This window comes from Sinocyclocheilus anshuiensis, unplaced genomic scaffold (assembly GCF_001515605.1).
Source record: "Sinocyclocheilus anshuiensis isolate Anshui unplaced genomic scaffold, SAMN03320099.WGS_v1.1 scaffold542, whole genome shotgun sequence".
Taxonomy (NCBI): Eukaryota; Metazoa; Chordata; class Actinopteri; order Cypriniformes; family Cyprinidae; genus Sinocyclocheilus; species Sinocyclocheilus anshuiensis.
The window spans coordinates 2,047,208-2,062,621 of record NW_015547685.1 but is presented as its reverse complement, the minus strand read 5'-3'; the positions used below and the strand labels follow the sequence as shown (position 1 = coordinate 2,062,621).

General features: G+C 38.4%; 1 protein-coding gene across 2 annotated transcripts in view; it reads left to right on the top strand.

Moving 5' to 3' along the window:
- Positions 1–296: 296 nt before the first annotated feature.
- LOC107703267 (MAM domain-containing protein 2-like) overlaps positions 297–15,414 on the top strand; it is a 21,559-nt gene continuing 6,441 nt past the window's right edge. For both annotated transcript variants that reach the window (XM_016505824.1, XM_016505826.1), the window contains exons 1-9: positions 297–394; positions 584–703; positions 5,517–5,767; positions 6,410–6,494; positions 7,610–7,747; positions 7,922–8,178; positions 10,541–10,634; positions 11,444–11,590; positions 12,682–12,947. In XM_016505824.1, coding sequence (XP_016361310.1) covers positions 364–394; positions 584–703; positions 5,517–5,767; positions 6,410–6,494; positions 7,610–7,747; positions 7,922–8,178; positions 10,541–10,634; positions 11,444–11,590; positions 12,682–12,947 — 1,389 coding nt within the window. In that variant the 5' untranslated portion in view covers positions 297–363. The remainder of the gene's footprint in view (positions 395–583; positions 704–5,516; positions 5,768–6,409; positions 6,495–7,609; positions 7,748–7,921; positions 8,179–10,540; positions 10,635–11,443; positions 11,591–12,681; positions 12,948–15,414) is intronic.

Genomic DNA, 15,414 nt, shown 5'->3' with positions numbered 1-15,414 from the left:
GTCACTAACATTTACTAAGTAAACCTGCAGCTATTAAACATACAATTCAGAAGTCATTCTGTTGTTAAACATCATTTAATCAATGATCTCTATTTGAGAGATTTAATGCCATCAAAGCTGTGATAATTAAGTCTTCTGTCTGCGATGAGCAAGAAGTATGTCATTTCTGCAGACGTTTACGCAGCAGCAAACTCCTTACCTAAGGGAGATCCATTGCCTGTTCTGAAATAGAAACCCCAACAACCATTCCCTCCTCCCACTGTCTGTTCAGCACTGCCAGAGTCAGCGGTCGCAGAGCTGCCGTACGCAATTTGCGTTAGAGAAACTTCACTCTTCCACTTCAGCATCCCTGCAACTTCAGTCATGAGTGTGCTTCACTTCTCAACCCTTCTGGGTAGGTCATCACTTTTTCCATTTTGTTTAGTTCGTTTGCATGCTTTAATTTATTGCATCCTTGCATCAACGTAGACTTACTCGTTGCTGAATGGACTTTTTCCCACATGTATGCCCACTAACAGAGTACTTAAATATTCTTAAAGTCTCGCTAAGGTGTAGTGTTTATCTGGCGTTATGTCATCCTCAGCAGTCGCACTTCTAGCGCGGGCTCAGACGCAGCTTTTGCGGGGCTCTTGCAGTTTTGAGACAGACAGCTGCGGATACACATCTGATCCCACTTTTGCTGCCTGGACCATCAACGAGGAAGGTATGAGAAACTTTCTTATTATTTAGGGCTTCAGGCACCTTTATTTGTAGTACTGTTTTGCTAGTTATTCTTTTTCTGCCCTAAAAGTGTCTGGTTGTCAGAGAGCGTCAGTTGTAGTCTATTTTATTGTATATTTTGGAACCGTGCCACCAATCGAGTTAATTGGTGGCACGGTTCCAAAATATCTTCCCCGCACTACACATGCACCCCCTATACACTAGGTGGCGCTATAATAGTCTACATTTGTGTTTTAGTTCCTAACTAACGGACCATAAGGGCTAGAGGCAAAATTATTTTTCCTTCTGAATCCTTAAAGAGATAGTTTACCCTGAATTTTTGGTTCTGTCATCATTTACTTACCCTCATGTCGTTTCAAGCCCATAAGAGTTTGGTTAATCTTCGAAACACAATTGAGATATTTTAAAGAAACCTGAGGCATTTCTGTCCCTAAAAGTTCTGGTAACCAAAAGTTAGAAGATCCAAATAGGTAATAAACGTGCCATAATAGAAAACCCTATAAATCGAGCTGTATAATCCAAGACATATGAAGAGATACAGTTGGATCGCTTTATATGATGAAGAGATTTAAAGGGATAGTTCACCCAAAAATGAAAATTGCCCCATGATTTACTCACCCTCAAGCCATCCTAGGTGTATATGACTTTCTTCTTTCAGACGAATCCAATCTGAGTTATATTAAAAAATGTCCTGGCTCTTCCAAGGTTTAAAATGACAGTGAATGGTGGTTGAGATTCAATAGTAAAAACAGAAGTCCAATGAAGTGCATCCATCCATCATAAAAAGTACTCCACACGGCTCCAGGGGGTTAATAAAGACCTTCTGAAGCGAAGCAATGTGTTTGTGTAAGAAAAATATGTATTTAAAATTTTATAAACCGTAATCTCTTGCTTTGCGTTCCAGCAGATGACGTAGGACGTAGGCAAAGCGTAAGCTCCAGTGAGAGTTGACGAACGCAGAAGCGCAGAGGAGCAAAACAAAACACTGGTCACGAATTAGAAGTACAAAATGAGGATTTGTGAAGAAACGTCAGCCGATGGACACCACTCTCTCGTGAATGCGTGTACGACAGTTAGCAGAAGCTAGAGATTACAGTTTTATAAAGTTTTAAATATGGATATTTTTCTTACAAAATGCATTGCTTCACTTCAGAAGGCCTTTATTCACACCTTTATTCAGGTGTCAGTATTATGTATGAAATACCACTGCCGGGACTTCCGGGTTGGACATCGACAAGATGGCATCATAGAGTTAGTGCTCCCGAATAGAATAGTTTTGAAAACTCCCTAAAATCATTAAACTAGCGAACTAAGTAATCTACATCATAAATATAAAAGGGGAGTAAGATGTAAACTAGGTGCAAAACTAAGAAAGTTACACAACCTACCGAGATACACGACTCTGAGCACTCTCTGCCCGGTTCACAAACAAGCGGCCACGAGGCATAATAATATTTAACTATTTATCATTACATCTTTAAAGACATTTAAAGGGGTCATATGATGCTTTTTTAAAGATCATTGCCTTCTTTCTTTGCGTGCACATTTGGGTGGCATTATGCAAATATTTCCACATAGTGAGGTAGATATGTGGGGGCGTGTTAGAACGAGCCATTTTAGGGGGGTGTGGCAGAGTCTTAACTTTGATAAAGAATATCTCTTTGGTTTTGAGACTTTAGTCTTTGCAACTTCAGGGATCTTATCTATGCACAATCAGCTTGTAACACTCCAAAGAGAAAGGAAAACTTGAAATCGCATCATATGACCCCTTTAAGACACTCTCAATTCAATTCTGAATAACATACAACCTTGATATTGAGCACCTGTGAATGTATTTAAATGCATAATTTTATATGCAGGGTATATAAAATTGCTGCCCTACTTTCTTAAGTGTTTAAGGCTTAATGGTTGCACATCTGCACTTCATTGAGTAAGCCAGCTTTACATAACAGGACTTTATCCGATCTCTGTTGGTCTTATTCTGACAAGACACAACTGCTAAGGGTTGTCATAGATTATTAATTGGTCTGTATGATGCACACTGGCCAGAGATGTTTTAAAGATCATGCGCTCTGTAACTGCTGACGGCTTTCATGCTAGTAATTTTTTTCTTGTCTTTTGAATTTACATTAATATTGCATTCAGCACAGTGAGCACTTTCTGTAACTGTTTGTGCTCTGTTCTAAAAATAGGTTTTGTTATCATTGCTTAACTTTTGTTTCTGTCCTTTGCCAAAAACTATGATGGTTGGTGAACAACTGGATGGTTTCAGCTGCTGTGGGGAAAAAAGAGGAGATGCTTTTGAATGACTGTTAAGCGAAGTATTATGAAGGAAGTATTATCCAATGAACATACGTCGGGCAGTTGGCTGGTTGACAGCTGTCTCAACCTTATGCTTGTGAAGTGAGTTTTCCCCCCGCAGGTCAATAAAACAAGACTGGGCAACACATTTGTGTTTCTGTTTGGTTTCCTGGACAACATAGATTTTGTAGTGGAAACACAGCAGAGGCAGACTTCTTAGTTTAAGGAAAAAGGAAGCACTTGTCCTTTACTAAATGTTTAATGAATGAATTCATACATTTGGCAAACATGTATGTTACTGTTTATCAAATGTGCCTACTCTATATGATTGTAACATTGTTTATAATTCATAATACATTTATTCATTGTATTTATTTATTACATGTACATGCAGCCAAAAATTATGTAAGAAAACATGTACAGAAGGAGTTGAGATAAAGAGGGGAGGAATGATGAGAAAGAGAGGATCTGGTGACCTTGTTTCTCCAGCCATTTTCAGACAGCTGTAGAAATCATTTTAGACCTTTGGAGATGTACAGCAGAAATTCACAGAGTTCACCTCAACATTTAACCCTTCCTATGAAGCCTCAGAAGTAAATAGGCTACTTCCAGCCAGATCTCCTTCACACTCACTGAATAACAGCTGCTGCAGTGAGTTGTGAGAGTATAGTGAGAACTGCACTTTATTCTTGATTCATTTCTGTGCTAAATGCCTTTCTCATGTTGAAAAAGACATTTAGCGCAGAATAATTACCCCTTATTATTGCCACTAAAATGCTATCGCTACATTGCTTGTTTATTGATCTGTAATATTTTCATATTATGGAATATAGTCTATATAAAGTGTCCAAACTTAGTTTTTTTTCCAGAAATTTTAGGGTAATCCCAAAGCATACAAATTTTTTGAAATACATTTATATTTATTTTTTGACCTTTTGGCCTTACTTAGACAGGGCTGTTGGAGAGTGGACAGGAAGCAAAATGGGAGAGAGAAAGGAATCGGAAGGGACCACGAATCGGGATACAAACAAGTATTTTAAACTACTCATCTATTTAACTGGAAACGAAGTTTTGCACATTTGAGACCATATTGTTAATGAATTAACTTTAAAAGGCTTTGCTACTGTAGTTACAGAAACATACTGAGTTTCCTGGAACCTTTTTACGGTGTGTTATAATCCATGTAGGTCATTGACGTCAGCTCTTCCTCCCTTTAGTTATATTGTGGTTGTGAAGTATGTTGCCCTATGCTAGTTTTGAATGTTCAACTGTATGTTGAACTTGTGACTATGCTAATACAATGAGGGTGGGTGTTGTTAACACTCTGCTTTGTGGTAATCGTGAATCATTCCACAAAATGGGGACTAAAGTCAATAGACCTTACCAAAGACGCGACTTCACCTACCTCAGAAGCTGATGTTGTGGCCAGAGAGGTGGGATATTAACGACTGGTATTCGCTCATGGACTAAATATATGAGATCTCAAAAGAGGGCCAAACCAAAGTGTAGAAAATGAGTGTGTTTTTACAAGAGGTCATGAAGAGAGAAGAAAAGGATAATTTTCATCTGGCACCTGGAATGAATCATCATGAGAACATCTGGAGCTATCAGAGATCAGTGAAGCTAAAGGCAGCAAGCACACTCTTACCTCATGTGGAGGTTTGATGCATATTAAACAAGAGGAAATTGGATACGTTCACAACATATATGATTACTTTATGTCTGACAGCTGATATTTCTTCTTTAATAAACTGTTTAAATGTGAACCTAACCTATTTCTGTGCTCTAAACAGTCACTCTGGTAAAGTCAGAAGATTAAATGGACTGTTAAAGGGGTCATATGATGATTTTTTAAAGATCATTATTTAGTGTATTTGGTGTAACAGAATATGTCTCTCTCTCTCTCTCTCTCTCTCTCTCTCTCTCTCTCTCTCTCTCGCGCTTTCTCTCTCTTTCTCTCTCTCTCGCTCTCTCTCTTTCTTTCTCTCTCTCGCTCTTTCTCTCTCTCTCGCTCTCTCTCGCGCTCTCTCTCGCTCTCTCGCGCTCTCTCTCTCTCGCTCGCTCACGCTCTCTCTCTCTTTCTCTCTCTCGTGCGCTCTCTCTCGCTCGCTCACGCTCTCTCTCTCTCTCTCTGGGATCTTATCTATGCACAATCAGCTTGTAACACTCCAAAGAGAAAGGAAAACTTGAAATCGCATCATATGACCCCTTTAAATGAACACTTGAGTCTCCCATGAGTCTTTGTTTGCTGTGATTGCATGCCCTTCATTTTGGAGAACCTGACAGATCACACCTGTTTTTTGACACCGTTTAAAATGGTGAAACAGTCGACCATTTACAATGAAAATAACAGAACTGAATGTTTAAACAATCATAAACCATACATTTCTTTTAAGTGTTTTTGTGCTGTTTTTAAACTTATGACATAATGCATTTGTATTTCTGCACCAATGTTCTCACCAGTATTGAAATTATGCCTCTTCTGATTCTTTCAGGCCGCTTCATTACAGCAGATTCCTCATATTTTGTTGAGAGCAAAAAGTATGTCCTGGTCAGCCCGGAGCTGGAGCTCAGAGACTGGAGTTGTGTGCGGTTGGTCTATCAGATCTCAGGCTCAGGCTCTCTTCAACTGCACTTACGACCCGAGGGTGAGAACTTTGACTACACGTTATGGACTGCGGAGAAACCCTCAGACAGCTGGCTCATTGCCAGCGTGGACCTCCGTAATATGACTGGGGCTAACCAGGTATCTGCCTGACATGGCACAGTCATTTCTGTGTTTAAATGCAAAGAGGGAAAACAAGGGGGTTGTGTATGTGATATAATGTAGTCAAGACTATTCATAGTTTGCTAGAGGACTGTTAGCTTAAAAGAGCATTTGAGTGGAGCTGAGTGAATAAAAGAGCCCTTTATAAATACTACAGTGGATACGCCTCTCCCTTGATCAGACAAGCATTTGTGCTATTTTACTACACTTATAGTAATGCTGTGTTTCTGGGAATTACATTTGGAAAGACAGACTGAGAATAATAATTGGCCTTTGCAAACAAAGGAATAGAGATTGACTTTGTTTAATAACAAATGTTGTGAATTATGATCGGAAAGAAAGTAAATCCATTATGCTAGTTTTGACTTGAGGTGTATGATGTAAACCTTCTGATATTATATTTACTCTAAAAGTAGACTGTGTGTAAAACTAAAGCTGTGTTTGATTGATTTAGAGAGTCACTGAAAGAGAGTGAGCATGAGTTAGATAGGTAGTTTTCTAGGCTTTAGATATTAAAATAAATGTTTCTGTCAGCTGGACAGATGGCAGTTGGTGCATATTTAACTATGTTACAGCCCAAACAGTTTAACTTCTCTTTGTTTATTACCTCTTGACATTCAGCTATTATTTGAGGCTAAACCCAGCAGAGGAATGGGAAATAGCGTTGCACTTTTTGAAATACACATCATCCCTGGATACTGCCTAGGTAAGTCCTCTCTTTTATACTTGGGGTACAATGTATGTATTATTGATCTCAGCATTTGTTGCGTGCCGCTCATCCAATAATCTCAACAAGCTTTGTGCTTTGTTACTTTTGATAAGAAACAAAGTCTAGGGTTTCAAATTCTGTCAATTTTATCACTAAATTCAAACAATAATGTTGCTTTGACACTCTTTAATGTGACATGACAGATCGCTATAACAATTCTTCTTCACCACTAGTTACAGCACAAAATAAACATGAATAAACATCAGGAGGTATGTTGAAAGAAACAGTAAAACTTAATGAAATGTATCATATTGGTTGTAAATGCTCAATCAGTGTTTCAAACGCAAAAGAGTCATAAATATAAAAGCTTGTAAACAATGTCACATAAGGTTACATTTACCTCAGGAAAGCCATTTAATGTCCATAAACACGTTAATTAACTAGAAAAAAATAACTAGAGATGAACGTTTTGCTACATATGTGCATTATATTACATATTCATTTTATTTAACCTTTTAGTGATGTCTTATTTAATGTATTTTTGAATGTTTAAATGTTTAAATTTCAACAAAGAATTGGAGTAGAAACATAATTATATCATTAAATATAAAAACTTGTGTGCCTTATGTGCAATTTAAATGATTGTATACAACTCATTATATCAAAAAATAAATAGCAATTTAATAGTTTGGAATCTGCTGTTAATTTTAAGCTTTTGCATTCTAGTAATGTGCCAGCTGACAGGGTTCCCTGTAGTTTACAGCTTTAATTGAGAGATTTTTTTAAGTACTGATATATAACCAAATGAATCAATACTGAGTCGAGATCAGAATCGAATCAAATCATGATCAGAATTAAATTTTTATTTGCTCAAAATCTCGCATGAATCTGGCGTGCACACACACACAGATACACACACACACACACACACAAAACCATCTGAAAAAAAGAAACTTCATACAATCCTCATTGGTTCTCATGTCTGTGGTCAACAATGTATGTACCTTGCAATACTTTGAGAACCACTTTTGAGAACCTCCCCACATCTCCCCCAAATACAACAACAATTAAAAGTCTTAAATAATAACAATAATGTGTAATGTCTGTTTTAGAGTGTACCTTTGAGGAGCATCACTTGTGTGGCTACAGTAATCAGTGGAATCCCAATGTGAACTGGTATGTGGGTGGGAGTTTGGCTCGGGACCCTCAGTCAAATCTTCCAGATGACCACACCATGAACAATGAGAGAGGTAATACAGACTGACAGGATAGCTTCATACTGCACAATAGGTCAAGAGGCTCTCCAACGAGACCATAGTTTTTCTCAACCCACAATTCTCCTGAATTGGAACGTGCTTACTGTCTCACCCTGAGGAATGTGCTTGTGAATCCATCCTTTGTTCTATTTTTCCACTTTGAACTAGGTCACTACATGTATGTAGACTCAGTTTATGCTAAAAGGTTCCAGGAGGTGGCCAAGTTGGTGTCGCCAATGACTATCACTTCAATGGCAGGATGCTTGTCCTTTTACTATCAAAGGGACCAAGCTGTTGGGAATTTCTTCTCAGTCTTTACTAAGGACCAGCTGGGCCAATATGAAGAGATATGGAGGCCTGATGTGTATGCAACAACAAATTGGAAGTTAGTGCAAGTGGATATTAAGGCACCACATTCTTTAGAGGTGAGTGAAGTTCTTCTACAAATTTTGTGTCCCTGTACCACTGCACTATACAGTTTCAAGAAAACTGGTAGTGCTTGGGGCCACAGCACATTAGCGAGCCCATAAAATCACTACTTCAAATGTCTTCACTTCTAATACAAACAATTGAAAAAAGTAATCTTTAGTTTGCTTTTCATAACAGTGAACCATTGTTCTATCTATCTATCTATCTATCTATCTAGCTATCTATCTATCTACAAATAAACAAATTAAACTGATACAACAAACTGTTACAAATGATGGCTTGTCCAACTTATACTGTCTCCTAGGCTAATATTCATGTTCCTTATATAACGTTAAACATTAACAAGGAAAAAAATCAAGAAATGCAATAAAAAAATCCTAAAATGGCCATTTGATGTTAATAGAATAGTGTACATATTAAGTAAAAAAAAAAAGAAAGATAAAATTTTTTTTAAATGCATGCATGTCAAATGCATTGTGTTTCCATTAGAAAATAACAATCCACAAATCTGATACCCAACTTGCTGTCAATTTAAAATGATCTCATAAATAATTAGAATAAAACAAGTATTTTAGTCTTAGATAGGACATGGCACAGGAGACCTTTTCTTTACATCTTGCTCATGTGCTGCTCTACAGGTCATAGCACATGCATGCATGCAGTACATATGCATGTTGACACTATCCATATGTACGCTTTTGTTTAGAACAGACAGTATATCTTTTAAATATATTTAACAGTTTTCACTACCCACAATATACTAAAGCCATTTGCAAATGCACTTTCTGGCTTTAGAGCTGTAGTTCCCACATGTATATTAAAACATTATCCTAACAAGACTAGCACCTATTTATAAAAGGGGCCTTCTTTTATTGCATGGTTAACATATATAAAACACTGTGCAGATGTCATATTATAGATGGCAAGTTTTAGTCAAACAAATATTAATTAAGGTTCTATAAAGGGCTCTTTACACACTCTATATAAATATATATATTTAGAACTCCAGAAGATGAATGACTTACACTTTTACAATAATTTTCAATAATAGCATTAGCAAACATTATTTAATGTTCATTCAGTTAGTTGTGAATGTCACTACCTTAGACTAATATTCATATTATGACCTTTGTAACTAATTGGAATACACACTACTGTTCAAAAGTTTGGTGTTAGTAAGATTTTTTTTAATGTTTTTGAAGGAATTCTCTTATGCTCACCAAGGCTGTATCAAAAATGCAGTAAAACAGTAATATTGTGAAATGTTATTACAATTTCAAATATAAAATAAAAATAACTTTAAAAGAACTTTATTTTTATATTTTAATATATTTTCTAATTAAGTCTTTACATCACCTTTGATCAGTTTAATACATCCTTGATAAATAAAAATAATAATCTCTTGGAAAAAAAACTTTGGGGGGGTTTTAATGTATGTTTTTTCATATATGGTAAGGGGCGTTACATTTCCGACGAGTGCTTGCGGTGTTCGGCCAATCACAATGCACTGAGTCAGCTGGCCAATCAGAGCAGACTGCGCTTGTCGGAAGGAGGGACTTTGTAGAAAACGAAGCGTTTGAGAGAGGCGGGGCATAGAGGACCTACAATAATGTACAGTATTTGAAAAAGAATGTGTTTTTTGAACATTAAAGCATGTCAGCATATTCTGTTACACCAAATACACAAAATAATGATCTTTAAAAAAGCATCATATGACCCCTTTAAGTATTATATTTATTGTGTTAATGAGAAATGACGTATTAGGCCATGTTTTGTCCAAATTAGCAAAATCCTCAACGAGTAGAGAAAACTGTACTCATTTGTTGTAACCAAATGAAGTATGGATAGTCCTATTGAAAACGGACCTTATACATTTGATCAAAACTACTCTGATTATTAACTGTAAGAATTGTAAGTGATATCTTTGTTAATTTCCAAATGTAGTTCAAAGAGTGATATATTTTCGACCGTACATAACGTAATCTCTGTTCTGCTGAGAACAGAGTGTTTATTTTGCATCTGTAGGAATAGTATAAACATAAAGTGAAGAGCTAGTGCTGTGGCTGCCATGTTTGAGTGTGAGCAGCCAACTCTAGGAGACATTGTAAATAATGAGAGAAGGAGTGTGTGTGTGGAGTCTGGAGATTCTCTCCAGCAGATGAGTTCTCTGTCTGAAGTGTTACTAATGCCTTTTAACCTTATAGTGTTTTTGTATTGCTTTTATGCTGAGTTACAAACTACATCCATTTGAAACTTTTCAGTTTTCAGTATGAATGAATCATTTGTGCACTATTGTTCCCCTCATGTTGGGCACTTCAGGTCTCTATTTTAGATTGATTGGTGTGTTTTGTGTGCTAGGTGGTGTTTGAGGTGGCGTTCAACAGTCCTCGTGGTGGCTATGTTGCTCTGGATGACATTTCTTTCTCCCCAGAGTTTTGCCACACAGAGACAGGTCAGTGCAGTTCTGTTGTATAATAAGCACTAACACGCCTTATGCAACTGTGCATAATCCAAAATATCACAATACAGCTGTTTACAGAGCTCGAAAACCACTAGCAAGTTTTATGGTTTAATTTCAACAGTCACTGTAACTTGGTGAACATGTGTTAACTCTTTTGTAGAGATGTCTTTTTATAATGGGATTCTGGAAGCACGCTGTATTCTGTACTTCTGTTTTTCTTGCTTGAGTCATTTTCTACCATGCTTATTTAGCTGTGAAGAACCGAAACTGTCTGTACTGTTCAATTAATTAGAGTACAATTGGGATAAAGCCTCCTCCTCTTATTTTCTCTCATAGCATCAAATGACAACAAAAACCACCACAGCACTATCGTAAACGTGTTTTTTTTTCTATAGATTGCAAAATCCTGATTTGAGGTAATTTGCAACAGAGTGGCAATTTGTATCTATTTTATGTTTTAGCAAATTTGTCACTAATTCATATTAATTTATACAATCTCATTTCTATGTTTTTGTGCGATCTGTTTACAATCCATTGACACTAATGTTTAGGGGTGGACAAAAATATACTTTGGGACAAAAAGAAGTCATTTTTTTATGAGGGGCCTTGAGCGTTATACCCAACAACCCAAAAAAAGCCCATAAGTGCTGTTTAAAGGGGAATTTTCTTGTTGTTGTCCTGTTATGTAGCAACCACATCGACATTCCCTTTAGTCAGCAGTTAACATACATTTTACAGAAAGTCTGCCTATGTGGGAGATATTCATGATGTGAGTTAATTTCATGTGACTCATGTTTCAGAGCCAGCGTTTGATCCCTCTGTGGCAAACTGTGACTTTGAGGAGGGCCTGTGTCAGTATTATCAGGAACAGACCGGAGGTTCAGTGTGGAACAGGGTCTCTGTGAAACCAAATGTTTACCGCATCAGTGATCACACTACAGGCACTGGTGCGAAGTGAGACTGTTCTTTTCATCAATTTACCAAATTTGTGCAATCTGACACAAAATATATATTGTACAAGCTTGATGAAGTAATGTTTTGATCATACTTTTAGACTCTGTTTATAAAAACAGAGTCTAATTTATCTAAACATCGTAAATTTACATCACATAAATATATGATATTTTTATGTGCATTTAACTCATTAAAGTTCCAAATTATGGAGCTGCTTTAATGAGTGAGATTCCTACTACTTCCTACTTAATGTATATTTAATTTTAATTGATCAGTATTCATAGTGAATAACTATTAAAGTAATAGCTCACACCAAAATCAAGATATACTCATTTTATTTAAGATGTAGGTCAGTTTGTTTCTTCCTGATCAGTATTCATAGTGAATAACTATTAAAGTAATAGCTCACACAAAAATCAAGATATACTCATTTTATTTAAGATGTAGGTCAGTTTGTTTCTTCCTCAGAACAGATTTGGAGAAATTTAGCATTACATCACTTGCTCACCAATGAATCCCCTGCTGTGAATGGGTGCCGTCAGAATGAGAGTCCAAACAGCTGATAAAAACATCACAAGAATCCACAATTTCACTGGAGGAAGCATTAATATGGACCATGGACTGGTTGGATTTTGACCAGAAGTGACGGTTTAAAGTTAAATCTCCTGAATGATTTGTTTATTACAAACACACAGCTTTTCACTTCACAAGACATTAGTTGATGGACTGGAGTCGTGTGGATTACTTGTGGATTATTGTGATGTTTTTATCAGCTGTTTGGACTCTCATTCTGATGGCACCCATTCACTGCAGAGGATCCATTGGTGAGCAAGTGACGCAATGCTAAATTTCTCCAAATCTGTTTTGATGAAGAAACAAACTTATCTACATCTTTGATGGCGTGAGGATGAGTACATTTTCAGCAACTTTTAATTTTTGGTTGAACTATTCCTTTGATATGATAAAAAGAGGAAAACTAAAGGAAAAAATGTTACAAATAAGATAACATTCATAAAACAATCATTTCTTTCACTGATTATTTAAGATTTATAAATATGTCACATCTGTGTCTTTACATTCACAGGGTCTTTTCTCCTGGCCAACACTCGTTATACCTCTCGTCCAGGGTATGTGGGTCGTCTTTTTGGACCGTCCCTACCAGGGAACCATAAATACTGCCTCAGGTTCTACTATGCCCTGCATGGCTTCATGAAAATAGATAATGCTCTGGCTCTCTATGTCTATGATGAAAAAAACATAGCTCAGGAGAAAATCTGGACTGTGTCTGAGAGGTCTAAAGATGTTTGGACAGAGGTGGAAGTCACTTACCTAAAGCCCATGCCTACTAAGGTAAGTGGAAAATGAATGGATTGTTGGCAAAATGTGTTTCTTCAAGACTGGGTTGTGTTCATGAGAATGGCTCATTTTAAATTAATTCACTTTTCAGTGAAGTAAGACATGTAATACATTTTTATGTACACCACCCTTTAAGAGTTTTGGGTTAGGAAGATTAAAAAAAAAAGTATAAATTGGTACTTTTATACATCAAGGATGCATTAAATTGATGAAACATGACAGTAAAGACTTTTATATTTATACACAATATTTCTATTTCAAATACAGGCTGTTCTTGTTCAAAGAATGTTGAAAAAAATATATCATGGTTTCCACAAAAATATTAAAGGTGCCATAGAATGGAAAACTGTATTTACCTTGGTATAGTTGAATAATAACAGTTCTGTACATGGAAATGACATACCGTGAGCCTCAAACACCATTGTTTCCTCCTTCTTATGTAAATCTCGTGCATGCAAAAGACCACTGAAAAATAGGCGAATCAGAACATAACACTGACTGTGACGTTACAGTCGGGATCACTAATAGTTACGCCCCCAATATTTGCATATACCCGCCCATGGTCTATGCCAGCTGCCAGCCGAAACTGCACAGCCGAATCATCAGAACTTCTGCAGGTATTGTGAAGAAATAAGCGAGGATAATAGCGAAAATGGCAGATCATGGAAATAAATGTTATGTTCCATAACGGGATGTGAAGTGCAGGGATGGGTTGGTGTCTGTATTCAGAAAGGCACATGAGCCGCACTGTGAAACAGCCAATCAGAGCAGAGCTCAACATTGAGCCGCACTGTGAAACAGCCAATCAGAGCGGAGCTCAACATTATTATTCATGACCCTTCCAAATAAGGTAAAAATAGACCATTTCATTCTAGGGACAAATCCTAGGGTTGCAAATGGACATGTAAAACTGTTTCTGGAGATTTTTTGCCCTTAACTAAGCCACATACCTTCTATGTAGATATCAGAGAACAATTTAAAATATTGTATCAATGCATTCTATGGCACCTTTAAGCAGCAGAACTGTTTTAACATTCATAATAATAAGAAATGTTTGTTGAGCAGCAAATCACACCCCTGGACTGTCTGTGTATGTTTTGTTCCCCATGTGCTCTCCGTGACCCAGTTTCTGTCTCCCATGTGTGATTGTATGATTTGGTTCAGGTGTGTCTCGTCTACTACCCCTCGTTTAGCCCTGTATTTAAAGTGTTGTCTGTCCCGTGTTTCCTTTGTCCAGTGTTAACGTCGATGCTACGTGTGTGTTCCTGCCTGCCCTGTGTGTTACTCCCTTTTTGGATCATTAAAGACTGTTATTCGTGACTCTCCTTCGTCTCCGCGCTCCTTCGCTCCTACACAATAGTCACCGTGACAGAACACCGGACCGACAAAGTAGTTTATTTGCGTGTTTCCCCTTCATTTGTTTTCCGCGTTTTGTTCAGTGTTTTGTTTTCTGTTGTTTCCTATGGATCCCTTAGACGCCTTCCTCAGTCCTGAATACAAGATTATTCAGCAGGATAATGCTGAATAATAATGCAGGATAATGCTGATAATGCCCCCTGCTCCAGCAGGAGGAGAGATCTCTCGAGGGCCACACCACACTGTTCCTGGATATCGCTCATCACACCAGCTACCCGGACGACGCGCTCTGCACATTCTATGATGCCAGCCTAAACACAGCATGCAGAGTGCCGTCGTCCGAAGATGGCCCTCGGGAGAATTTCGCCGCCTTTGTGGAGTGGATACTGGCGAGAAACGGATCTCTGTTCACCATCTGCACCGAAGATGATCTCGCCAGTTCCACTCCGGATCCAGAGCCCAGCCCACCATCACCCCGCTGCGTGGAGCCAAAGCCTGAGCCCACCACAGACGGAGAGCCAAAGCCTGCCGTGACCGACGAGCCATCGCTGAAAAGAGCGACAGAGCTGAGGATCGCCCCACAGCCAGAGCCTCACATGATGTTTGACCAGGTGCGAGTGCTGGCAACGAAGCCCGCCACGGAGGATTCCACAGTGGAGCGTGAAAGCACTGAAGAAAGCCCCGCCCACTGCACCACCGCTGGGGGTGAGCTGCTACTGGATTTAATAGACTGGGAGGCAGATATATATGCAGACATGCCCATTCTCCTCCCACCTTCCTCGAACTTTCCAGTCTGCCCTGAACTGTCTGCCAGCCCTGTCGTTCCCCTGTCTGACGGGCTCACGGTGCTGGGAGTCGCGAGTTGGTGTGTGTGGGCAGCGCACACCAGCCCTGAGGCTCACAAATACCCACTCACCCTCCCGCTCCTGCCTCCTCCACCACTGTCGTCTGGCAGCCCCTCTGCTCACCCTCAGCCCACCATCTGTGCGGTGGGATCACCGCGGGTCTGCCAGTCTCCATCGGCGTCATGACTGGCCATTTGATAATACCTAGAATATCAAAATCAACTGTGGGCGGCAGATCCTTTTCCTATTTAGCGCCCAAA